This window comes from Nyctereutes procyonoides, unplaced genomic scaffold (assembly GCF_905146905.1).
Source record: "Nyctereutes procyonoides isolate TBG_1078 unplaced genomic scaffold, NYPRO_anot_genome, whole genome shotgun sequence".
Lineage (NCBI taxonomy): Eukaryota > Metazoa > Chordata > Mammalia > Carnivora > Canidae > Nyctereutes > Nyctereutes procyonoides.
Genome location: NW_026575020.1, coordinates 46,269,309 through 46,294,428, shown reverse-complemented (window position 1 = coordinate 46,294,428; position 25,120 = coordinate 46,269,309). Strand labels below are relative to the sequence as shown.

The 25,120-nt window shown below is 57.5% G+C and overlaps 2 protein-coding genes and 1 long non-coding RNA gene across 6 annotated transcripts in view; 2 read left to right on the top strand and 1 right to left on the bottom strand.

Moving 5' to 3' along the window:
• Nucleotides 1-17,294, top strand: part of SCN4A (sodium voltage-gated channel alpha subunit 4) — a 43,548-nt gene extending 26,254 nt beyond the window's left edge. Inside the window, exons 15-26 of the mRNA XM_055330681.1 lie at nucleotides 344-700; nucleotides 4,730-5,227; nucleotides 7,127-7,259; nucleotides 7,892-8,046; nucleotides 8,564-8,737; nucleotides 8,861-8,983; nucleotides 10,494-10,772; nucleotides 11,032-11,085; nucleotides 11,577-11,714; nucleotides 12,197-12,301; nucleotides 13,004-13,274; nucleotides 14,045-17,294. Coding sequence (XP_055186656.1) covers nucleotides 344-700; nucleotides 4,730-5,227; nucleotides 7,127-7,259; nucleotides 7,892-8,046; nucleotides 8,564-8,737; nucleotides 8,861-8,983; nucleotides 10,494-10,772; nucleotides 11,032-11,085; nucleotides 11,577-11,714; nucleotides 12,197-12,301; nucleotides 13,004-13,274; nucleotides 14,045-15,270 — 3,513 coding nt within the window. The 3' untranslated portion in view covers nucleotides 15,271-17,294. The remainder of the gene's footprint in view (nucleotides 1-343; nucleotides 701-4,729; nucleotides 5,228-7,126; nucleotides 7,260-7,891; nucleotides 8,047-8,563; nucleotides 8,738-8,860; nucleotides 8,984-10,493; nucleotides 10,773-11,031; nucleotides 11,086-11,576; nucleotides 11,715-12,196; nucleotides 12,302-13,003; nucleotides 13,275-14,044) is intronic.
• Nucleotides 458-14,125, bottom strand: LOC129513041 (uncharacterized). 3 transcript variants are annotated; one of them, XR_008665130.1, is made up of 4 exons: nucleotides 6,823-7,100; nucleotides 5,132-5,327; nucleotides 4,924-5,032; nucleotides 458-595 (listed from the first exon to the last, which is right to left on the bottom strand). It is a non-coding gene; the product is annotated as an uncharacterized LOC129513041 (long non-coding RNA). The 3 variants fall into 3 exon arrangements; XR_008665132.1 differs by lacking the exons at nucleotides 4,924-5,032; nucleotides 5,132-5,327; nucleotides 6,823-7,100 and adding exons at nucleotides 12,578-12,660; nucleotides 12,973-13,138; nucleotides 14,029-14,105 and having other exon boundaries at nucleotides 466-595; XR_008665133.1 differs by lacking the exons at nucleotides 4,924-5,032; nucleotides 5,132-5,327; nucleotides 6,823-7,100 and adding exons at nucleotides 12,578-12,660; nucleotides 14,029-14,125 and having other exon boundaries at nucleotides 466-595.
• A 4,431-nt stretch (nucleotides 17,295-21,725) lies between the features above and the next one.
• On the top strand, nucleotides 21,726-24,973 carry CD79B (CD79b molecule). Of its 2 annotated transcripts, none has more exons than XM_055330697.1 (6): nucleotides 21,726-21,842; nucleotides 22,510-22,554; nucleotides 23,284-23,586; nucleotides 23,808-23,926; nucleotides 24,218-24,259; nucleotides 24,371-24,973. In XM_055330697.1, exons 1-6 carry the CDS (start codon nucleotides 21,776-21,778, stop codon nucleotides 24,467-24,469), a joined length of 675 nt encoding a protein of 224 aa, XP_055186672.1. In that variant the 5' UTR covers nucleotides 21,726-21,775; the 3' UTR covers nucleotides 24,470-24,973. The 2 variants fall into 2 exon arrangements, with proteins under 2 accessions (XP_055186672.1, XP_055186665.1); XM_055330690.1 differs by having other exon boundaries at nucleotides 21,740-21,842; nucleotides 22,507-22,554.
• The last annotated feature ends 147 nt before the right edge of the window (nucleotides 24,974-25,120 follow it).

Sequence of the window (25,120 nt, the reverse complement as noted above, 5' to 3'; positions counted from 1 at the left end):
TCAACCGCTGAGCCACCCAGGCAGCCCCTGTCCCCCACTTTTTATGGGGGTGGGGAATACATCAAAGCAAATCCTGACATTATGTCACTTATAAACACTTCAGTCTGAATCTTTAAGAGAGGACTCTTTGTTTTAAACACATAAAGTGGATGAGGTGGTCGGATAGGAGTATTCCCATTTAACAGAGAGGCAGACTTTGGCTCAGATCACTCGTGAGGCAGGGATTTGAATTGTTCTAGAGAGGTCTTTCTCCTAAAGATGAGTCTTCCCCAGGTTGGGCCTAGGGGGTGTGGGGAGGTGGCAATCTGGGCCTCATCCCCCCTGCCCTCCCCCTGCCCGGCAGCTGCGGGTCTTCAAGTTAGCGAAGTCTTGGCCGACGCTGAACATGCTCATCAAGATCATCGGCAACTCGGTGGGCGCTCTGGGCAACCTGACGCTGGTGCTGGCCATCATTGTGTTCATCTTCGCCGTCGTGGGCATGCAGCTGTTCGGCAAGAGCTACAAGGAGTGTGTGTGCAAGATCGCGGCCGACTGCAGCCTGCCCCGCTGGCACATGAACGACTTCTTCCACTCCTTCCTCATCGTCTTCCGCATCCTGTGCGGGGAGTGGATCGAGACCATGTGGGACTGCATGGAGGTGGCCGGCCAGGCCATGTGCCTCACTGTCTTCCTCATGGTCATGGTCATTGGCAACCTAGTGGTGAGTTGGGTTGGCTGGCTGGCTCCTCGCTCCTTCCCCCTCCCGACCCAGGAAACCCAAGCATATGCAACATGTCCCCCTCAATTATTTCCTTTCAACTGGGCTTCAGGGGCCTTTGCCATGTGGGTGAACTGTATGAAATCACTAATAAGGCAATTTTATATGGTTTAACCCAGTGACTCTCCAATTGTAACCAGTTTCAGAATCAACTCTGACATTCCCAGCCCCATGCCCACAGAGTCTGATTCAGCAGCTTGGGGCCAGGACCTGGGAATATGCATTTCTAACAGGGACTGCTGTCGCTGGCCCAGAGCTGACACTGAGTATAGTACTGTTGAAACCTAGTGTTTGGGGCATAGTAATGTGCTAACTAGAGCCGGACAGACCCACGCTCCAGGCCCAGCTCTGTTGTCATCTGTGTACCCTTGAACGAGTTACTGCTCTCTGGTCAGCCGTGTTCTCTAACTTCACGCAGAAGAAAAACGGTGGGCACCTCACAGGGCTGCTGAGAGGCTTGCCTGGGACTGTGCTGAAAGGTGCCACGCAGGGTGGCACCAGAACTCCTGGGCCTCCTGTCCCCCTGCCCCCCTCCTCAGATCCTGGAATTAGTGTCCAGGAGCTGCAGGGGGACCAGTGAGGAGCAGAGGCACTCAGGCCATGGTCACGCTGACTAGCATTTCTGTGGTTGGCCCAGGGTGGCGTGTCTCCACATCCTGATGCCCACAACTCCTCCCCTGATTAGGGTGGGCAGCACCCCTGCCAGGAGTGCTGTACCCAGCTGCCCCTTGCAGTGGCCTACGCGGCCCTGAGCCACAAGGAGGGGGGGCAGACGCCACACGTCGCCACGTTCTGTAAAGGCCGGTGGAATCCTTGGGCTGCTGGGTCAGCGCTTCTCAGATATCGCTGAGCTCCAGCTGGGGGCAGGAGCCGACCGGCGGGGAGGGGTGTCACCTCCACTGAGGAAGGGACCGTGGGATGAGGTCCTGAGTCCCCAGGGACAGCTAGGCAGGAGATCCCCAGCCGACTGTCCTTGGGAGAGGGCTTGGGGAGTAGGGGGAGAGCGAGAAGATGCCCCAGCAAAACTTTGGGGTGGGATCAGGGTGGTTGCTGGCTCTGAGTAGAAGTTTGTAAAGCTAAGTTTAAGGGCCCAGCATGACTCAAAGGGTCTATGGTGGCTTATCTGTCTGTATGTGTGTAGACTCAAAACACTGCAAGCCCCCGCTTTGCCACTTACTGACCGGGAAAACTTGAGAAGTTATTTAACCTGTTTCTGGCCTCAATTCTTCCCATACAGGAAATGGGGATGATAATGGTGGTGACCCACTTCCCCGTGTGGTCTGAGCGCTCAGCAAAGCACTTGGTCTACAAGGCCTGGGGCGTAGGGTTGGGGGAGCGGTGGTTCAGGTACCTGCCATTGGCGTCACCCCCCACCCACCCCAGGACTGGGCTCCTACCATATGCCGGTCCCTGTGCAAAGAGCTTTACACGCATTATCCCCAATGCTCTCCACAATCCTGGGAGGTAGGGAACATTGGCACCGTTCTCCCGGGAGCCACTGCCCGGAACCACACAGCTAGCGTGAGACTGAGCCTAGACTAGAACCTGGCGCTCTGTCATGCCATTAACGGCATCAGTAATAGCAGCCGTGGTAAGAATGACAGTGTCAACACGGGCAGTAACGATGGTGACAGCTGACCTCTATGTGCATTTGTCCAGCATTCAGAGCACTTTCTGTGTATTTATCTCTTAATGCTCACCGCCGCCCCGTGGGGACGTGCTGTTCCATCTCTGTTTTGTAGATGAGGAAGCAAAGGCTCAGGGAGGGAAGCTAGTAACCTGCACAGGATTTGAACCCAAGCAGTCTGGCCCCAGGGTCTGGAACCCCCTGCACTTACACTGCCTCTGAGTGCATGTCACACACACACACACACACACACACACACACACACACACACACACTCATGAGCACACATACACACACACCACCGATACTCTTTCCCAGCCTAGCTCTGCCCTCTCTCACTTTGCTCAGAGGGACTGGAGCAGCCTGGGGGAGGTGGCACTGTCAGCTCCTTCAGCACTGTCCCCACCCCAGCTCAGGCCTCTGCCAGAAGGCACAGAGGCAACTGCCAGGGAGTGGGGGGCCCCATGTCCCCCGCATCCTGGCACTGGAGGACTTCCTCTGGCCTACTGTGAAGAAGAGGAAATGATGAGGTCCTAGGTAACCCACCCTTCAGAGCCCCTGGGGGAACATGATGTCCATCCCCCTTCCCTGCAGGCCTCCTCCCGACGCCTTGCCTGGGGCAGCTATTTCTGTCCCAGGCAGGAGCCGTGTGCAAACCCGGCTGACCCAGAGAGCAGCTAATTCCCATCTCAGATGTGTTTCTGGCAACTGGATGCCTCCCCCCGACAAAGGGAAAGAAAGACCAATATCTTTGGTTGGGGGCAAAGGCAGAAAAGTAGCTGGGGGGTATAGAGATGGGGAGGAATTGGCCCAGCACCTTCTCCCCATGTGTGTGTATATATATATACATATATATATATATATATATATATATATATATATACACTCACTTTGAAGACACTATGCTAACATGATAGTTAAGGCAATGATTAAAAGACCTTGGAGGACCCTGGTGAAAGCCAGGCAGTGAGAAGCACATGGAGAAGTTGGTCCAGGGTGGACATTCACAGGCGCCCCTACTCCTTCATGTCCACTCGTACACCTAGCCCTGTCGCAAGGCCCCTAGAGTAAGACCCGGCCCTGCCTCTGGCTGACAGGAGCCAGGGCCGCGCCCCCGCACTGCTCCAGCTCTGCTTCACCTTCCTCCTCATTCCCTGGGGGAGGGGGGATAGACTGTGGAAGGTAGAGCCACCACATTGCACAACCTCTGGGGCTGCCATTCACACTGTAGTCTAAATGAATGATGTCCTCTAAAGTTGTACCATGACTGGAAACCTGGATTCTAGTCCTGATCATTCTGTATGTCATAGAGGACATCATTCCACCTCTCTGAGACTCAGTTTCCTTATTAATAAAATGCCAAGCTGGCCTCAGAGTTAATCATACTTTTCCCTGTACCTTGTACCTTCTGTCATTGCACACATAATAGCCAACATGTTTTGAGTGCCTACTGTGTGCTCTGCTCATGTTGATTTTTTAATCCTCACAACAATACAAGGAGGTGGGTACTGGAATCCTCCCCATTATACACACAAGGAAACTGAGGCACAGAGCAGTGATATGATTTGCCTCAGGACACGTTGCTAGTAAACTGGGCTTCAAGGCCGAGCAGCATGGTTCCAAAGCCTGTGCACCCCAGTCTCCATTGCCATGCAAACCCACTGCATTGTATCTGTTTGATCAAATGTCTCTACTAGGTTGGAGCTCCCTTACACCACAGCGGGAGAGGCTCAGTAAATGTCTGTCCCTGGAAAATAAAGCTGGAGACTAGAGGGGTAGACCAGTAGCCTTTTGAGGCTTTCAGTAGGAAAATGGGAAGAAAATGAAGTGGAGCAGGGAATCCCAAGGAGAGAAAAGTGGTGAACAGCAGGAGGCCAAATGCCCTTCCCAAAGCAATAGGGCACATGTATCTGAGCACAGGGGAGCACAGACTCCATTAATGGTCAGGAAAAGAAGGCTCAGCAGATTCAAGGTCCCAGTAAGTTCTAGAAACTCAGAGACGTGAGCCCTGTTCTTTGTTCTGCCTTCCCCAGCAGTGGAGGTGGGGGACAGAATCCTGGAAGGAATCCCTGTCTCCCAGTGGGCATCCCTAAGGTCTTGCAGAGTCCTATCATGCGCCTAAGCCTCAGTTTCCTTTTCTGCAAAGCAGGGGTGATGGTAACATTCCTCGCCTCCCCAGGCAGTTGTGAGGATCCCATTAGGTGATTTCCTTTTCGGTGCCGCACATGCAGCAGGTCTGCTTAGAGGCCTGAGGCCCCTTGTGCTGGCAGAAGGTGGCACCCTGGGTGGGGGTGGGGGGGTGTCCCGAGGCTGGGCTGAGTTTCCTCCCAACCCCTGCTGCCCAGGTCCTGAACCTCTTCCTGGCCCTGCTGTTGAGCTCCTTCAGCGCCGACAGCCTGGCTGCCTCGGACGAGGACGGCGAGATGAACAACCTGCAGATCGCCATCGGGCGCATCAAGTGGGGCATTGGCTTTGCCAAAGCCTTTCTCCTGGGACTGCTGCATGGCAAGATCCTGAGCCCCAAGGAAATCATGCTCACCCTCGGGGGGCCCGGGGAGGCCGAGGAGGCCCGGGAGGCCGGGGAGGCCGGGGAGAGTACCCCAGGGGACGAGAAGAAGGAGCCACCGCCTGAGGAGGACGACAAGGACCTGAAGAAGGATAATAACATCCTGAACCACGTGGGCCTGGTTGATGGCTCTCCCCCCAGCATCGAGCTGGACCACCTCAACTTTATCAACAACCCCTACCTGACCATTCACGTGCCCATTGCCTCCGAGGAGTCCGACCTGGAGATACCCACAGAGGAGGAGACTGACACTTTCTCAGAGCCCGAGGATGTCAAGGTGAGCTTGAGGGGGCCGGGGAGGGGGGTCAGATAGACCTGGCTTCAAATCTTTGCATGACCCTAGACAAGTCACAAATCCTGAGCCTCAGTGTCTCCATCTGTAAAATGGGGCAATGGCACCTACCTCAGGGCATAGCAAGGAGCATTAGGTGAGAGGCTGTGCATAAGCACCTGCAGCGCTGTGCATGTGACTGTCCATTATTCCCATGGGCCCAGCCTGTCCTTCCTTAGTGTCCCCTCACTCTGGCTCTGCACCTCCAACTTGGACACCAGCAGGTGGTGCTCTTGGACAGGTTGTTCCTACCTGTGGCACCTTAGCTCCAGGGTTGGGACCCAAGAGTCCTCTCCAATCCCCCTCTGGGCTTGAACTCCCTCCCATTATCCCACTGGGCTGGTCCACACCTCCCAGTGCCGGCCAAAGTGCTGGGTCTGGGCTGGGGATCCCAAGGGGTGGAGAGGGCTGGGGGGCCAATTGGATTGGGTACAAGGAGAGCAGAGAGCTGGGCAGTCTCAGTAGCAGCCATGACCTACCCACCCGGAAGATGCCCCCCTCCTCCTGCCCCTTCCCTGCAGGAGTGACAGAGGGGCTGGTAGTCACCCCAGGAGCTCCCCAGGGGAACTGACTGTAAGCCCCAAAGCCCATCCTCCAGCTCTGGCAAGGGAGGGGCCAGCACAGCCGCCCCCCCACCCCGTCCCCCTGCACCCCATCAGCCCCGGGCCTGGCTGGGCACTGGAGACCGAAAGAACTTTGCCCTGAAAGCTCTTGACTCCTTATTCCCCCCAGATATGTGTCACGCTGACTTACCCAGGGGGCTGAGTGCCTGCCAAGCTATAAATACCCAGGGAAATGTGGCACCAACCTCGGTATGATGAGCGGGTGTGGGGGAGGACTGGACAGCACCCAGGGCCAGGACTCTGGGGCTCTCAGGGGGGCAAACAGGACTCCAAGGGTGATTGTGGGAGTTGGGACACACAGGCAGGGCAAGTGGCATAGTGGGTGCCTTGGCTGACCTAATAATGCCTGCCTCAGTTTCCCTTTCTTTCAACTGGGCACAAGGAACCTGTGTGACTTTCTGGTCACCCTTTTGGATCCAGAGTTACCCCCTCCCAAGCTGCCCTCTCCATCTTTCCCTTCAGGGTCCTCCACTCCAGCCACGAAGGGGTTCCCTGGAGGAGGGAAGCTAGGTCCAGGAACACTGGCCCCAGACAGCACCAGCAAGAGGTGCAGGAGGCCTGGCCAGGCCAAAGCACCAGCCTCCCCCACCCTGCCCCACTCCCATCAGGTTCCTTTGGCCCCAGGCTGGAGCTTCTGCTGGGGAAAGTTTTCCATTCTTTCTGGATTCCTCAGCCCCGTGGACCCTGGGAATGGGAAGGCTCAGACCTCGAGGACACTGCATGCCATCACCTGTGGGCCAGGGCAGCCCCGGCTCCGTTCTGACCCCTTGTGCTCCCTCAAAAGTCCCCTCAGGCCTCTTACTCTGCTGCTCCACTGCTGTCCCCACCCCATGCTTCCCAGGACCCCCAGCCCAGATCAGCCACTCCGCCCCACCCCCCCACCCCCCACCCACCCCCGACTCCAGCCTCCTCCCTTACCTGCCTCCTTGTGTCCTCATGATCTCTTCCCAGGCCTCGGCCCTGCCCCGCTCCAAGTCTAAGTGCCGCAAGGGCAGGACCACAGCTGCCTTGGGCATTGTGGCGCTTCTGCAAAGGCCACAGTGCTGGCTCCATGAGCCAGGATTCAGTGAATGAATGACTGAGTAGGTCAGCTCCACCGCCTCTTTCTCCTCTCCCTTCTGGTCTCTCCCTTCTGGTCTCTCCCTGCTGGTCTCCCATCCTGACCTCCTCCGTTTACCTGGTGGGAGGACCCAAGGGTCACGTGACCCTGTGGCCCCTGCAGAAGCCACCGCAGCCCCTCGATGGGAACTCCTCCGTCTGCAGCACCGCGGACTATAAGCCCCCCGAGGAAGACCCCGAGGAGCAGGCTGAAGAGAACCCCGAAGGGGAGCAGCCTGAGGAGTGCTTCACGGAGGGTGAGGGCAAGCCCGTGTGCGTGCACCCCCACCTTGCCTGGTGCCTCCCCCAGCCCAGCAGCCCCTGGAAGGCACAGACCATGCCAAGCCCTGAGGGGGGCAACAGCCCTGGCCCAGCGCCAGACAACTGCTCCTCAAGGACATCTGAGGATGTGCATCACCAAAAGCATGCAGAGCCTCCCTCGCCCACCCCCACCAGATGCTCCTGGGTCCTGGGTGCTGACACACCCTGGGGGGAACACAGCCCCGGGCAGGGGCGTCAGAGCTCGGAATGCCTCCTAGCCCCTGACACGCTGAGCCTCGAGCTTGGCCGTGGGTATAGCACCGTCCTGGGAGGACTGTTGTGCGGAATCCCACGGGGCCCTGGGTGTGACCTGGCACATAGCAAGTGCTTGGGAAGGGCTGCTCTAAGACAATGACCCTCCTCGGCTCCCTCTGCAGAGAAAGGCCAGGCCAGCCCTTCAGATGCACTGCCGCCCACAGGGCCGGGGCGCGGGAAGGGTGCCTGGGAGAGGTGGGAAGGATGGGACCAGCTGAGCCGGGAAGGTGGTGGGAACAGGCAGGCTGCGTGTCCTGTCCGGAGGCAGCCCCCAGTCCTGTGATGTGGTGCGCTTGCCCCTTGCCTCCCCCAGCCTGCGTGCAACGCTGCCCTTTCCTCTACGTGGACATCTCCCAGGGCCGTGGGAAGATGTGGTGGACACTCCGCAGGGCCTGCTTCAAGATTGTCGAGCACAACTGGTTCGAGACGTTCATCGTCTTCATGATCCTGCTTAGCAGTGGAGCCTTGGTAGGCACTGCCCTGGGAGATAGGCTGGGGAGGGGCGGGTGACAGGCCCAAAGGAGGCCCTCCTGGGGCTCCCTCCTTAGCACACCACTAGACAGGCGAGGCCTGGCCAGTCTTGATCCCAGAGAATCCTAAAGGGACTCATTTGTGGTTGCAGGATGAGATGTAGAAAGTGTTAATTTTCTTAAAGCGACAGGTGGGGTCCACCTCTGTGGTACCCCCAGCAATAAGTGCCAGCGAGAGCAGAGGTGGGAAGGCCCTGGGCATGTTGAGTCAGGGTTGAAGATATGTCACTGTGAAGGCCCCCAAGCAGATGACTGTCACCCCTGGAGGAAGAGCTGCTGAGAGGCTTCTCCCTGTGGGCCAACTCACTGGCTCGCCCCCATGGTGGGCCCCGGGGATTCTGGGAGAAGCCAATAGCCTGACCCCAGGAAGCAGCCACATTAGGTGGGGTGGGGGATGTGGCCGCTGCCCCAGGCTCTGGGGCCCTGGCCACCCCTGGCCGTGCTGGTGTCCCCAGGCCTTCGAGGATATCTATATTGAGCAGCGGCGAGTCATCCGCAGCATCCTGGAGTACGCGGACAAGGTCTTCACTTACATCTTCATCGTGGAGATGCTGCTCAAGTGGGTAGCCTATGGCTTCAAGGTGTACTTCACCAATGCCTGGTGCTGGCTTGACTTCCTCATTGTGGACGTGAGTCTTCCCCCAGCGCCCAGCCCCAAGGCCAGACCCAGAGGTGTCCCTGTGGCCCAGGACCTTAGGAAGCCCTGGCCCTGAGGCCCCACACACCCTGACCACCCCACTCTCCCTCTGCAGGTCTCCATCATCAGTCTGGTGGCCAACTGGCTGGGCTACTCGGAGCTAGGACCCATCAAATCCCTGCGGACGCTGCGGGCCCTGCGTCCCCTGAGGGCTCTGTCCCGATTTGAGGGCATGAGGGTGGGTGCCGAGAGAGGCTCTGAATAGGGCTAGGGAGTTGGGGGGGAGAAGCCACAACAGGGCAAGGTGGAAGGTGCACAGGTCTGTACTCCAGCCACCACTGGGGGAGGAGAGGCCTTGGTCTCTGGGTCCCGCTAAAGTCCAGATTTGAGCCCCCCACCCTATATCCTCCCACCCCACCCAAGTTCCCACCCCGGCCTCAGCCCCTCCTTAGCTCATCTCTGCCACCGCTGGGGGGCAGCAGAGGTTGCATCAGCTCCCAGGAGGGGCCACGAGGGCACTGTAGCAGGGAGGGAGGAAGAAGGAAAGCAGGTCTGTGGGTGAATAGGTGTCCGTCCCAGGCTCAGACTGGGGCCCACCAGGACTCTGAGAACTGGATGAGCTGGCAGGTGCCTGCTCCCAGGCTCTGAGCCTGCCCACCCTTCCCTCAGGCCCTAGAGAACAGTGACAGTAAATATAGAGTTTGGCCAAGACAAATGGGATTTCTCCAGGCAAGAGAAGTCTTTTGGGAACAAGACCCACACAGAGGGATAAACTTCTGTGAGCAGCTGGTTGCAGGCCAGCAGTGCACTCAGCCCAAGTGGCTCCCTCCTGTTCGTGCTAGGCCCTCCCACCCTCAGAACCAGGGACCCCTCCTCACTGAGGGGAAATGACCTGCCCCCATGGCCACGCAGCTGGTTGGTGTCCCAGCCAAGAATAGAGCTACCCGAGGCATCACCAGGTTTGTGCCACCCACTCTGTCTGGAGGTCATGAAACAGCTTCTCCTTGAAAAAGACAAATCTCGAGCACCTGGGTGGCTCAGTGGTTGAGTGTCTTTGGCTCAGGTCATGATCCCGGGGTCCTGGGATTGAGTCCCATATCGGGCTCCCCACAGGGAGCCTGCTTCTCTGCCTATGTCTCTGTCTCTGTGTGTGTGTCTCTCATGAATAAATAAATAAAATCTTAAAAAAAAATGAAAAAAGACAATTCTCAGACTTTGCCCAGCCTGACGTAGTAAAGTTGGCTTGTGTGGCCAGGGCTAGGGAGTAGGGCCCAGGGCTCCAGCCTCAGGGACCTGCTGCTTTAAAGACCCCGGTGGCTTCGTTTCTGTGTCTGTGTCTCTAATGCTGTGAGCAGACGAGCAGGGGGCTGGGTCACGGGGGCTGAGTTTCCTATGGGGGCCGAGGAAGGAGTGTTTGTCTCCTGCCTAGTGACCCGTGGCCAGGCTGCTTCCAGAGAAGCCTAGTGCCCCGACTCTGGGCTGATGGCTCCAGCCAAGCAGAGAGCCCTCTTCAACCACTAGGCCAGCAGCACCCCTAACCCTACTCCTCACTTCCCCACCCCACCCCCGAGACTAGAGCCCAGCAGACTTCTCCCCCAGGCCTAGCTCAGATTGACCCTCCTCCAGAAAGCCTTCCCTGAATAACAGTGCCCAGCCCCGATGGGTCCCCTTGTAAGTGTAGGTAGGGAGCCCAGTCCCAAAGGAGCCTGGGTAAAGATCTGACAGTGACCCCTCCCCCGCCCCCCCAGGTGGTGGTGAATGCCCTTTTGGGAGCCATCCCCTCCATCATGAATGTGCTGCTTGTCTGCCTCATCTTCTGGCTCATCTTCAGCATCATGGGTGTCAACCTGTTTGCTGGCAAGTTCTACTACTGCATCAACACTACCACCTCTGAGAGGTTCGACATCTCTGAAGTCAACAACAAGTCCGAGTGTGAAAGCCTGATGCACACGGGCCAGGTCCGCTGGCTCAACGTCAAGGTCAACTATGACAACGTGGGTCTAGGCTACCTCTCCCTCCTGCAGGTGGTGAGTGTAGCCTGCTGCCCTTGCACAAAACTGGGATGGAGGTGCTCCCAGATTCTCAATGTACCTGAGCCCACTGCTACTCCTTGTTAGGAGGCCACTCACCCTGCTTCCAGTGCTGTGGGACACGAGAGGTAGTATCTAGACCTCCGTGGTCTCTGTGTCATGCTCTGGGGAGGATCAGGCTGGGGTGAGGAGGGAGACTCATGGATGGTGGAAATGGGAAGCAGCCCCTCTCCTCACACCCAACCACACTCCCCAGGCCACCTTCAAGGGCTGGATGGACATCATGTATGCAGCCGTGGACTCCCGGGAGGTGAGTGGGGCTCACTGAGATGTGGCTGGCAAGTGAGCCAGGGGAGAGGACGCAGACCAGAGGCACAATGACAGTTCTGCCCAACCCCACCCCCATTCCACCTCCTCAGGAGCCCCCAAAATCAGCAACCTGGGGGTGGAAGGATCCACCTCTGGGTTCCAGACTCATCCTGCCCACAGTGAGATGGGGAGCCGGGAGCAGCCAACATACTCCCCCCAACCTCCCTATCCTGTCCCATCTGTCCCATCCCATCCCGTTCCATCCCCATCCCCATCCTATCCCATCCCATCCTCTCCCATCCTCATCCCCATCCCATCCCATCCCATCCTGTCCCATCCCTTCCCCTCCTATCTCATCCCATCCCAGCCCCATCCCATCCCATCCTCATTCAATCTTTTTCCATCCTGTCCCATCCCCATCCCATCCCATCCTATCGCATCCCATCACATCCCATCCCCATCCCATCCCATCCTGCCCTGTGTCCTCTGCAGAAGGAAGAACAGCCACAGTATGAGGTGAACATCTACATGTACCTCTATTTTGTCATCTTCATCATCTTCGGGTCCTTCTTTACCCTCAACCTCTTTATCGGTGTCATCATTGACAACTTCAACCAGCAGAAGAAGAAGATGAGTATCCACCCACCCTCCCTGCACTCACTCGTCCCTTCATATATTCCCACCTGCCACCTCAGCACCCACTGTGCTGCCACTGGCAGCGGGACTGGGGCAGCCGGCCTGGGTTCAGGTTCTCCCTGATGACTTTGAACAGTCACTTGGCCTCTGTGAACTCTGGTTACCTTATTAAGAAATGAGGTTGGTGCTACCTACCTGGCTGGGTCATCATTCAGAGGAGGCAGCAAGATATTGCTGAAAAGCATGCGGCCCCAAACAGGCTATGAGCCAGTGCTTGTCCCCTTCCCTCCACCTCCCCTCTGTTCCTTGTCCGGACAGAGTCCCCCTTCCCCTCCCTCCCTCCCTCAGCCCCTATCTCTGGGCCCTCCAGGTCCCCCTGCTGGTAGGGGGGGTGCCTTAAGGGTGGTGCCTGAGGTAGGGGGTCCCAGAGGCAGAGAAGAGAGGCCTCAAACCTTATAGGCACAATCCCACTATACTTTGGAGGGAAAGACATCTTCATGACGGAGGAACAGAAGAAATACTATAATGCCATGAAGAAGCTTGGCTCCAAGAAGCCTCAGAAGCCAATTCCCCGGCCCCAGGTACCAGCCCTCTGAGCCCCTCCTCCTCCAACCTGTATGAACCTCCTGCCCAAGGGGGTCCATGGGGGTAAAATGCAAGCTAAGCTCTGCCCACCAGTCCATATCCCTGGCGTGAGGCTGAGTCCACCTGCAAGGAAGCTGGGTTCCCTGCTGGGGGAATGTGCCTCTTTATAACTGCTCAGAGGCACCATGTGTGGGAGCAGCAGCTGCCTGATAGACCCCAGTCACTGGTTTGCCCCTCACCCGGCCCTGCACAGCCCCCCAATGTCCACTCACCCCTTCAGCTGATGACCTCTGGGGCAAGGGCCCCTAGAAGTAGGAGGAAGAGGATGTCCAGACACTTCCCCAGTGAGCGATGACTGTGGAAGAAGAATGAGAGGTTGCTGGGGGCCTTGATGAGAGGAAGGGTCCTAGAGTGAGGAAGATACTCACGGACCCCACAGAATGGCCTGTTCTGATGGGTATCCCCTCCTTGCCATGGCCAACTCTACCCCCTCTATCCCCTCCTCTCTCATGGCCACAAGCCCTGACACACACACCCCACTCTCTCTTTCTCTGTCTCTGTCTCTGTCTCTGTCTCTCTCTCTGTGTCATGCTGTTGTGTCATCTTGTGTCTCCTGCCTGTCCACATCCTGTGTGGGTCCTGACCACTGCCCCCCACATCTACCCACCTGCACCCCTGCACTCCTAACCATGCTGCAGAACAAGATCCAGGGCATGGTGTACGACTGCGTGACTAAGCAGGTGTTTGACATCACGATCATGATCCTTATCTGCCTCAACATGGTCACCATGATGGTGGAAACAGACGACCAGAGCCAACTCAAAGTGGACATCCTGTACAACATCAACATGATCTTCATCATCATCTTCACTGGGGAGTGTGTGCTCAAGATGCTTGCCCTGCGCCAGTACTACTTCACCGTCGGCTGGAACATCTTCGACTTTGTGGTTGTCATCCTGTCCATTGTGGGTGAGCAGGGCCAGGCTGGGCTGAGTCATTCTGGAAGGCCCGTTGCTCCTATCCTTATGTACACACACCTGCTCTCACACCTGGAAAGCTCACACATACATTTACACATACACATGTGCAATATGCACCTGGCATTCACACTTAAGGCACAAAGGTACATAGGATGGGCTCACAGGCAATCTGTCACCTGCATACACGTGAATACGCTTCTAGAAACATTTACCTACCAGTAGATGCACACTCAGGTCCATGTGCCTAGTGGAAGACATAAGATGGTTCTAGTATCCTCCATACACACAGGAGAAGTACATAGATACATGTGTAAATGATAGCAACTAACTACCACTTATTGATCATTTACTATTTGCCTGACACTGTGCCATCCCAGGAGGCAGGGACTGTTACCACCTCTGCCTTACAGAGGAGGAAACTGAATTATAAACAAGTTAAATGTCATGCTCAGAGTCACACACAGAGCTGTCTTCCCTCTCTGTCTCATCTGTGGCATCTGCAACCAGCCTTAGGAGTCAGCCTTACCCTCTCTCTATCAACTTGGGTGTATCTCACCTCCTTCCAGCTAGAGTGTAACCCTAGCCCCAGGACCCTAGGAGAGCCCAGCCTCATGGGCCAGGCCATTTGGACTGTGCTTCTGTTGCTTCCTTCCAAGGAAGAGCACACCAAGCCAGGTCCCCTTGAGTCTCCCTTGCCCCCACTCCCTGATCTAACCTCCCACCCCAAGGACAGTCCTCCTCACCACTTGTTCCCTGCAGGCCTCGCGCTCTCCGATCTGATCCAGAAATACTTCGTGTCACCCACACTGTTCCGAGTGATCCGCCTGGCTCGGATCGGGCGTGTTCTGCGGCTGATCCGAGGGGCCAAGGGCATCCGGACTCTGCTCTTTGCCCTCATGATGTCCCTGCCTGCCCTGTTCAACATTGGCCTCCTGCTCTTCTTGGTCATGTTTATCTACTCCATCTTTGGCATGTCCAACTTTGCCTATGTCAAGAAAGAATCGGGCATCGATGACATGTTCAACTTTGAAACCTTTGGCAATAGCATCATCTGCCTCTTCGAGATCACCACGTCAGCTGGGTGGGACGGCCTCCTCAACCCAATCCTCAACAGCGGGCCCCCTGACTGTGACCCTACACTCGAGAACCCAGGCACCAGTATCAAGGGTGACTGCGGCAACCCCTCCATCGGCATCTGCTTCTTCTGCAGTTACATCATCATCTCCTTCCTCATCGTGGTCAACATGTACATCGCTATCATCCTCGAGAACTTCAACGTGGCCACCGAGGAGAGCAGTGAGCCCCTCGGTGAGGATGACTTCGAGATGTTCTATGAGACGTGGGAGAAGTTTGACCCTGACGCCACGCAGTTCATTGCCTACAGCCGCCTTTCAGACTTTGTGGACACTCTGCAGGAGCCGCTGAGGATTGCCAAGCCCAACAAGATCAAGCTCATCACGCTGGACCTGCCCATGGTCCCAGGAGACAAAATCCACTGCCTGGACATCCTCTTTGCCCTCACCAAAGAGGTCCTGGGTGACTCTGGGGAAATGGATGCTCTCAAGGAGACCATGGAGGAGAAGTTCATGGCTGCCAACCCATCCAAGGTCTCCTATGAGCCCATCACCACCACCCTCAAGAGGAAGCATGAGGAGGTGTGTGCCATCAAGATCCAGAGGGCCTACCGCCGGCACCTGCTCCAGAGGACCGTGAAGCAGGCATCCTACATGTACCGCCACAGCCAGGACGGCAGTGGGGATGGGGGCCCAGAGAAGGAGGGCCTGATAGCCAACACCATGAGCAAGATGTATGGCCATGAGAATGGGAACAGCAGTGTGCAGAGCACGGGTGAGGAAAGGGGCTCAACAGGGGACTCGGGACCTGCCATAGGGCTCACACCCATCAGCCCCTCAGAGGCTGTCCTCCCTCCCTCCCCACCCCCAGGGCAGACAGTGCGCCCGGGGGTCAAAGAATCTCTTGTCTAGTAGCAGCAGTGAGGTGGCCAGCTGAGCCTGGCACAGTCCCCAATTTCCCTCATGGTGCCTGCCTGCTGAGGGAGCAGGGCTTTGAGTCTGCAACTGATCGGCTCCCTGTCGCGGACAGGATCTGGCCATGCTGGGGCTGACAGCCAGGCCATGGAAAATGGGAATTGCACTCGGAGGCTCCACATTGGGCCAGAGGTCCCCATCACCCACCGCTTCCATGGTTTCTCATTTCAAGCTGCTCTCACCTCCTTGTGGGCCCTGCTGCCTCTCCTCTTTGGGGAGGTCAGAACATCAGAAATCTCTGCCCCCCCCCCCCCCCCGTGTGAGTGAGGAGCCAGCCTACAATGGAGGATTAGCTGCCCTCCTGCCACCAGAGTCTTAAGGGCTCTAGGCCTCTCCCCAGGAAGTGGCTCAGGCCCCCCCAGACCCCTCCCAGATAAAGATGTCTTAACCTCAGTGAGAGCGGACACCTGACCTCAGGGCCTACCAGCCCTCCCCTGACTGGGATCCAGCTTCATCCTGCCAGCTCACAAATTCCCTGGAGAAGAGAAACATCACTGGTCCTGAAGTGGCTCCCCAAGTGTGACTGGCCACTGGATCCTGATGCATCCAGTTGGGGTTGTGACCCCGAACTGATTTCCTGCTTTGTCCATTGTGCAGCCCCTGACTCCCCTGGCTGGCCCCTGGGGGAAGAGCAGGGGGAAGGATTCCACTTGAGAATCATCTTTCTCTAGGAAGCACGGCGGGTTGGGATAGGTGGGGTCGTGCCAGCTGTGTCACTGCACTGGAGCTTCCTTGGCCTGAGCACCCAGACCTGGGGTGGGGGCAGGGACCCTGGAGCTCAGGAAGTAGATTTCTGTTCCTCCCTCCCTTCCTCACTCCTCCATTAGCACTGAGCCTTGAGACCCCTGTTACCCCCCCACCACACCCACCTCTTCCTCCCTCTTCATCCTTTTCTCCCCCTCCTCAAAGTGATCCTAAGAGTGTTATTGAGCCCATGTTAGAGATTTCGACACTGGGACATGCACAGCTACCTGGTTCAGGCCCAACCTTCCAACTTCCTGCTGCCTGGAAAGCTGGGAAGCATTTTTGTTGGCATCACCGGTCCGGGCATGGCAGTGCCAGGCCTCTTCTGGTTCCCAAAGAACACACGGAGGCCAAGGTCAGAGGAGGGAGTGAGACAGCTGCTCAGGCATCGCTGGATTTATTCACGTGTGTGTGTGCCTTATGTCTGCCTCATGCCTCTGTGTGCAGCTGTGTGTGTGTTCCAGTACACAAAGCACTGTGTCCTGCCTCTGCGTGTGTGTGTTGTGTCAGTGTGCCCCTGTAGAGTCTGACTGGTGTGTGTGTGTGTGTGTGTGTGTGTGTGCCTCCTATGCGTGTGTCTGTGCTGTATGTGGATGAGTGTGAACATGCGTAGTAAGGTTTGACGTTGAGTCGCTGTTGACCTTAGTTCCTCTTCTCTTTCTTCTTGTTTCTTGTGAATAGTTTGATTAAAACTCAGGAAGCAGCAAAACCTCCAAAACAATGTGGGTGTGGGTGCGTGTGCCCACAGGCCAGAGCCTTCCTTTCTGTCTGACCTGCTCTCTGGCCTCCTGGCCACCCATTCTCCTTGCTCCCATTCTCTTCATCACACCCACTGGCCCAGCCCTGCCCCCTGTCTCTTGCCTGTGGCCTCTATGGAAGGAGGCCTCACCCCTTCTACCTTCCTGCAACTGTTCTGTCTTTCATCAGAAGATGCATCCCAGAGAGGACAGCCTCCTCCCTGTCCAGCACCCTGTCCACTGTCCTCCCCTCAAACTGGGGCCCTAGACTGGGGTGGCCCCAAGAGCCTCAGCATCTGTTGGACTGGATACTCACCAATGGACTGCATACAGCCTGTAGAGCCTCCCCAGCCTGTGGCCCCCTCCCCTGCACACCCACACCCACTCCCACTCTGTCTGGGTGGGAACAGACCCTAACCAGTCTGGCAGGCAGGCTTCTTTTTACAGTTCTTATAATAAACCTCTCCCTGGTCCCTCTCACTGGCAGGCTTCTTCCTTCCACACCTCTGCGTGTGGATGCTGATAGGGCCTGAAGGCTGCAAGAAGCAAGAAGGGCTGGTGGGGATTGGAGCCAGATGGAGAAGACTTGGGGAGGCTCAGGGTGGATAGAGGGCAAGACAAGGGGAGCCCCAGCTCCCTCTCTGGCCCAGTCTGGCTCTCTCCTCCAGAGGCTTGGGCTTTGAAAATTAATAAAGGCAAACTTCATTAAATTGGAGTCAGGAGGTTCAGCAACAGGAGCTCTCAGGCACCACCACTCCTCATCAATTGCCCAACCCAATGGGAGGAGATGGACTTTGCCCATGTGGGTGGCTTTACTATCTGGCTGGGAGGGGAAAGGTTTTTCTCCTGCCCTGGCAACAGCCCAGCCAATGAGAAACCACCATACATCCAGCTCCTACTTTATTCCAATGGGTTTTTTGTTTACAACAGCCTTCCCACATCCCCCTTTCCTCTATAAAGGAGCAGAGACTTGCCTTTGTGGTGGTGCCTGTAGTTTTGCCTAGCTTGCTTGTTTGGCGCTGCAATTCTCTGCTCCTCCTGCATAATCCCGTCTTTTGCCAGTAAGATAACTGGCAGTTTTATTTTTAAGGTTACAACTCCAGCCTCTTAGCTAGAATCCAAGAGGCCAGGTGAGGTCAGGGGTTGTGGCTCGGTCCCCTAAGACACAGCACTACACTCTCTCCCCTCACCCATGTTGTTGCCCAGGAAATGGTTTTGTGACCCAATGGCCCCAGCCTCTCATCTCTGGAAGCCCCCCTCACTTCTCTGCACTCCCCAGGGACCCTGAGGTGCCTGAGAGACACATGGTGTGGCCCTTCCCTCTCCTCACAGATATTGTCCGCCCCTACCCCCCAGGACCCTACCTCTGACCTCTGACCTCAGAAAGTCCAGGGTCCATGGGACAATGAGTAACATGATGTAGTGAGCTAAGTCCACAATCCTGGTGGGTGAAATACAATTTTTTAAAAAAGATTTTATTTATTCACGAGAGACTCAGAGAGGCAGAGACATAGGCAGAGGGAGAAGCAGGATCTCCACAGCAGGCTTGATGTGGGACTCGATAGCAGGATCATGACCTGAGCCAAAGGCAGATGCTTAACAACTAAGCCACCCAGGTGCCCCTGAAATATAATTTTTGTATATAATTTTGTTTTCCCAACTTGACTTCTCAAGGGCTGTGTTTGTCCAAACTAGTAAACAGTCCTTTACAAGATTTCTATACCCTCTTTTTTCCTGGGTCATGAAGTTACATGACACCTGTGCAGGGGGTGGGGCACCAGAAGCCACCCTGACAGGCCCTTTGGCTCCTTGCTGTTCTCTATATGTGCAGAGAGGGGTCCAGCAGCATCCCTGCAGGGTTCTGAGCCCCCCGATGGGATGCTGACCTCCCTCCCTGGGGTGGGGGTGGGGCTCCTTCTTACTGTAAGTTTCTCCAGACCACACCTGGGGCTCTCTCGGGCTCCAAGGACGGGAGGGCTTGCAAGATGCCCTGGCCTGCCCTTCCCCTGAGCCTTGAATAGTGGAGGAAAAAAGGCAAAATATTAGATGAAAAACATAAGCCAACCTTTCAAAATCATCCCCCCTGCTCACTATCAGCACTACTCCCCACCTTCCTGAGGGAGAGCTATGCTCCCAGACTCCTCACCTAACACTGAGATACCGGATCCCCTCCCATGCCTGGGACTGCCCTGTGAAGAACGGATTATTATGATTATTTCTATTTTACATAAATGAGGAACTTGATCTCTAGAAGTTAAAAACGGGTGTTGCTTCACTGGGGTGCTATTGGCATTTGGAGCGGGGACCCTGCTCTGTGAGACGCTGTCCCTCCCACTGCCGGGGATTCAGCACCCCTGGTCCAGGAAGGTCAGTGGTGTTCGTTGGCCGCTGTGACCATTGAAATGACCCCAGTGGCTTTCCAGATGCTCCCGGGGTGGGACCACTCCCCGCTGAGAACCACCAGGTAACTTGGGGCGGCTTTCTGGCTGGCACACGGCAGGGCCCGGAAGCAAGCCTCTGTCCTTCTTAGCCAGTGGGCCTCTGCCCCAGGACAGCAGGCCCCGTGGAGCCAGAAGAGCTGATGGGGGGGGGCATCCGAGCCCCTCCTTCCAGACTGAGGCCCTGCCCTTTCCTACCCCTCCTGGGGTTGCGGGATGTCCCTGACCTCTTGCTTCCTCAAACTCCTCAACCCCTTGCCCCTCTCCCTACACCCCCACCCCTAGTCTCCATGCTGCCTTCCTGGAAAGGTGAGGCGGGGGCTGCCAAATGTCAGGGTGTACTGCCCAGGGCAGCCGGGGCAGAGGCAGGAGTGGGCTCACGGGGCCTCCTGTTCCAGGAAAGTAAAGGCGTCATAACCTCAGACAGAGCTCTGTACTGTTGTCACCGGAGAGGGAACAGCACAGCCCCAACTGTGACAAATAACCCTGCAGGCAGTAGGGCCCCACTGCTTCCACCCACTCCTGAAAATGGATCCCTGCCAGGCATGAATGGGAATGAAGTCCAAAGGACACATCTGCATCCCTGCCCCCAGGGGATGTGGATGTGTGGATGTGTTCAGAAGATGTCATCTGCCCCCCAACCCCCTCAAGCCCCCTGGGCCACAGGACGAGCTCCTGAGCAGGGCCTACACCCCACAGCCCAGGCAACACACCCATGTGAGCATACACACGCGTACACACAAACACACACATGCGTGTGTGTGCCCCAAGCCTTCCCCATTTATCTTCCCAACTTTGGGGGGCCACTAGCTCCAAAGCTAACCAAGGCCTCCATTGTGAGGAGATACTTTGCTAAAGGAAGAAACCCCTGGATCCCCCCCCCCATTTCTCTGGGGAGTCTCCGACCACCCTCACCAGCACGGGAGGCCTATGGTCCCCAGGCTGACCTCAGGTGATGTTTATATTCCTGGGTTGTTTGTTCTGTGAACTGAACATCTGACACCTTTTCAGAGAAATGGTTTTTTTTTTGTTGTTTTTTTTTTTTTTTTTTTTCCGTTTGGAACATCTGGAAACAGCAAGAACATCTGGGACTGCCAGGAATGAGCTGTTCCTTGGATGAAACCTTAACCCTTCCGTCCCTGTTTTTTATAGCTCTGGTCCTGGCCCACACTCCTTGGCGGTGGCCCCAACCCAACCAGATGAGGCACATGTCCACCAGGACTGAGGGGGTCTACCCAGACCCCTCCCTTTCTCATTGCCAATCCTGGCATGGAGCAGGTCCACATCTCTCTAAACCCACAGTCCCACTGGTAACACAGGCTGTTTGAAAAATGGAGGGTGGTGAGGAGAAGGAGATGTAGGCAGGAGACGTATATAGGATTCAGCATCTTTCTTCCCCTCCTGGGAGTTGAAAGAAGAGAGGGATCAAGGGACAAGAGAGAAAAAGGGAGAGACATAAAACTCAGAGTGGACTCAGCTGCGGGGCTGAGGTATACAAACCTGCCATGTGTGGCCGTGCAAGTTGTGCTCTGCACAAGGGCAGCACCAGCCCCCAAGGTGCAAAATTTGTGTCTGACCCAGGGACAAGGGCACAAAGACAGAAACTCAGACAAACGTCTGAACACTACGGTTCCATCCAACTCTACTGATGGGCTAGATAAAGCCAGAGAGCCTTTGAGTGTCGGAACCTGGAGATTCCCCCACACTAGCCTCCTGCCCGCCCCCCCCCCCAAGAACTGGGAGCTAGGGACAACTCCCTGGGAGTCCCCTGATTGCTGAGTGGTGGGTTTTTTTTCTAAGCTATCTCTACATAAGACCACCCCCTTTGACAGCTTCTAGCAGATTCTCTCACCAAGTGAGGGAGGGAGACCTCTTGCCTGGGTCTGGACCATGTCTTCTCCCAAGTGGCTACCATACCAGGCTCTTGCTCAAGAACCTCTGTGGCTCCCTTCCTCCACAGGGTCAGGTCTTCATGTGCCCTGACATGGCTGCCTGCACTCCAGCCCAGAGGCTGCATGCTGGTCCCCTCCGGGTGCCCGGCCTCGGCCCATTGCTACCCCAGCCCCCTCGCACCATCCTTCCTTGGTGCCTCCCTTCCTGTAGCGCCCAGGAGCTGTGCTCACATTCACCCATGGGACCCGTGTGTATCCAGCTAAGTGCCAGGGAATGCAGACTGTGCAATGGAAGGCTGGGGGACCCCGGGACACGACCACTGGTGGGGTGAGGCCACAGGGAGGGACACAACTGCCCTCAGAAGACTCAGCGGCCCTTGCCTCCCGGGGTCATCCACTAGAGACCCCAGCTGCGATGCTTTAGCAGCACAGCTGACAAGAGAGCCCGCCCTCCCCCAGGGTCCCCGGAGAGCTGGTGCCTCCCCTGGGTCCCAATTTGCATGGCAGGAAGGGGCCTGGTGGGGAAGAGGCAGGGAGGGGACAGGCTGCAGCCCAGGCAGTTACACGTTTCCCCCCTGGAGCCTCGGTCCTCATCACCAGCCTGGGTCCGAGACGGAGCGGAGAGGTGACCATGGCCGGGCTGGTGCTGTCTCCCGTGCCCCACAACTGGCTGGTGGTGTTGCTTCTGTTGCTTTCAGGTACAGCACCCCCAAAATGAGGCCTCCTGGTTTCACTCTCTGTCATGGGCTGTTTGGCTGTTTCCGCCACTTTGTGTCCTGCTCTCTCCACCTCCCCCTTCTGTCTCTCACGCTTTCTGCCTCCTGTCTCCCTTGACACCCCTGGGGCCTGGGTCTGTGGGTATCACCCAGGCTGATGGGCTCAGGGGTCTGTGGCCTGGAGAGTGCCAGACTGAGCTGGGTGTGAGGGGTCGTGCCTATGACACGGGAGAAGGAGAGGAGTAGGATTTTCCCTGGGCCCCCTGAGGGCATTGTGGCGGGGAGGGGACACAGGAGAGAGGCTGCCCCCAACCGGGCCCTGGGATGCGGCACGTTCCAGAAATGGTCCCCTGGTCTGGAAGACAGGACAGCCCTCCCGCTGTGACTTTCCCCCTGTCTCAACCAGGAGCCTGCTCAAGGCCATCCGAACAGGCCAAGGCAGAAGGGGGGGCTGGGAGGTGCACCTCTGGCGACCCTTGCCCACTCCCGTCTCTCCAGAGCGGTGCCAGGGAGGGCTGAGGCGTCCTGAAGCTGCTGTCCGGGGAGGAGGAAGTAGGTCTAGGAATGCAGGGGGCTGCAGGGGTGGGGCAGCCAGTTTCCAGCGCGGAGAGCCCTGACCCAGGCCCGCCTACTTCCTCCCACCCAGCAGGTGTGCCAGCAGCCAAAACAGAAGACAGGCACCAGGATCCCAAAGGTCAGCGACTTCCTCTGCCCCTTCTGGGGGCAAGTGTGTGTGTGTCCAGGGCTAGTCACGGTTCCAGGGGCTGTCCCATGGCTGCCCCTGTGCCCTGGTGCCCCTAGATCTCCCCAGCCAGGGCTCCCATCTCCAGGTCATCTTAGGGTTTCCATCTCAGAGGCCTGGCTCTGGGGGGCCCCTGGCACCCCTCCTGCCAGCTGTCACCCTCATGAGATCTAAGTGCTCCAGGACCCACGATTGAGGCATGTGGCTAAACCCAGGGAGGGAGGGGGAAGCCCGATGGGATCCCGCTGAGGACTCAGGCTGGGTCTGTCCAGCTGGGGAGTGGGGCTCAGCCCAGGAAGGGGCCTGTAGCCTTAGGGGCTCTGACAGGCCTCAGGGCCTCAAAGATTCCTAGGGGCCCCTCACTGGGAATGATGCAGGAGGGGGACTTCTGGGTCCCAGTGGGTGTGGCCAGATCAGGCTGTTTATGGGCATGGAAAGGCATAGGAAGGTTCCAGAGCCCTCCTGAAGGAAAATCAGATGTTGGGGTGGGGGCCGTCAGGAAGGGGCGGGGCGCAGTGGTTGGCCTGTGGCCACTCCTGTGGCTCAGCCCCACACACGACTGTCCCACGCCCAAGAGCAGGCAGAGGCGAGGGGCTGAGCCAAGGCAGCGCCACAAGGGTCGGCGGGTGGGGGGCGGGAAGGTGCTCCGCGGGCTGCTGATCCCGGCCTTGGCGCCCGCAGGAAGCACTTGTTCTGGAATCTGGCAGAGCCCGCGCTTCATAGCCCGGAAAAGGGGCGCCGTGGTGGAAATCAGGTGCCACACGAAGGAGGTGGGAGCCGTGAGCTGGTTGTGGAAGCGGGAGATGGACTTGGAGTCCAAGCCCCTGCCGAGAGAGAACCGCATCCTCCAGAGCCAGAACCACTCGGTCGCCACCCTCACCATCCAGGGCATCCAGTTCTCGGACAACGGCATCTACTTCTGCCAGCAGAAGTGCTCCAAGGAGTCCTTCAGCAAAGGCTGTGGCACCGAGCTGCGAGTCATGGGTGTGTTTGGGGCCTGGCCTCCCGCCAGCAGGGAGAGGGGGCGACAGCCGGGGAGCCCGCAAGAAGGCGGGCGGCCCGCAGCCCAGCCTGCCGCCAGTAGGGTGGACCACATCGTGAGGGTGGCTGTGGCCATAGAACACCCAGGAGAGCCACTGAGGAGGTCCTGAGGGGGCCAGGCCCCAACAGGGGCCCCGGGCCTCACACCCCCCTGCCCCCCACAGGGTTCAGCACCTTGGCCCAGCTGAAGCGGAGGAACACACTAAAAGATGGCATCATCATGATCCAGACCCTGCTCATCATCCTCTTCATCATCGTGCCCATCTTCCTGCTGTTGGACAAGGTGACTGACTGGGGGGGCCAGGGAGGCGGCCACGGGGTGGGCCAGACACAGGCAAGACCTTCATCCCCCCAGCCCCAGAGCTTGCCCATTGACTCACCCACGATCTCTCCTTCATCCATTCAGTTGTTCTGGCAGAGTGCACCAGACTACACCTCACCCCTTGACCCCTGACCCCTGACCCCTGGCCCCTCGCTCCCAACCCCTCAGGCTGCGTGGACCTCCCCAGCCTGGCCCAGCAGTGGATGGGGTGGGGGAAGCTAACACTCTGCTCTCCATCCCCTGCCCCACCAGGATGACAGCAAGGCTGGGATGGATGAAGATCACACCTATGAGGTAAGGAAGAGCAGGACCCCACAGCGCTGAGGGCCGTGGGGTGGCTGGCAGCACCCTCCGCTGGTGTGGTCAGAGAGTGCCCAAGGCCTAAGCCCCATTCCATGTCTCCAGGGCCTGAACATTGACCAGACGGCCACCTACGAGGACATAGTGACTCTGCGGACAGGAGAAGTGAAGTGGTCAGTGGGGGAGCACCCAGGTCAAGAGTGAGGGGCTGGCTTCCCCATGCCCCTTGACCCAGCCAGCTGGGCCCTCACTGACTGTGTGAGAGCCACCTCCGCCTTCCAGCTCATCCCCTCTTCCCTGGGCCTCGGTCAGCCTCTGAAGCTGGCCCACCAGATCTGCCTGCCCCTCCGGCCCCTGGTCCCAGCTCTTGCCAAAGAGACTAAAGTGGAAGGGCCGCAGGGCAGGGCAGTGATTTGGAGTGGGGAGTTCTCTGGGGATAGACTGGACCCAGCCTTCTGGGGGTGCTATGTGGGGATCCAGCCCACGTTCTGGACGGGAAGGCAGAGGCTTTTCTGGAACCTGCAAATGGACTCATAGCAGACTGGCTTCCTGCAGAGCCCATGGGAAGCCGTGGTCCGTCCCACTTGGCCATAGATGGGCTGCGGAGGGCCACATGCCTCTCCCACTCTCTCCCACCTTCTCCTACTCTCTCCTACCTTCTCCGACCCTCTCCCACCATCTCCGATCCTGTCCGACACTCTCCCACCCCCGGGGGGCTCCTAGCCTTGATCCTTTCCTCTCATGGAATAAACAGTGTGTCGAGAAACCACACACAGGCTTGTGACATCTATGGCATGGGGTGGGTTAGACTATCTCTCTGGGCACAACCGTTTGGTTCTCTGGGCCCGTAGTGTG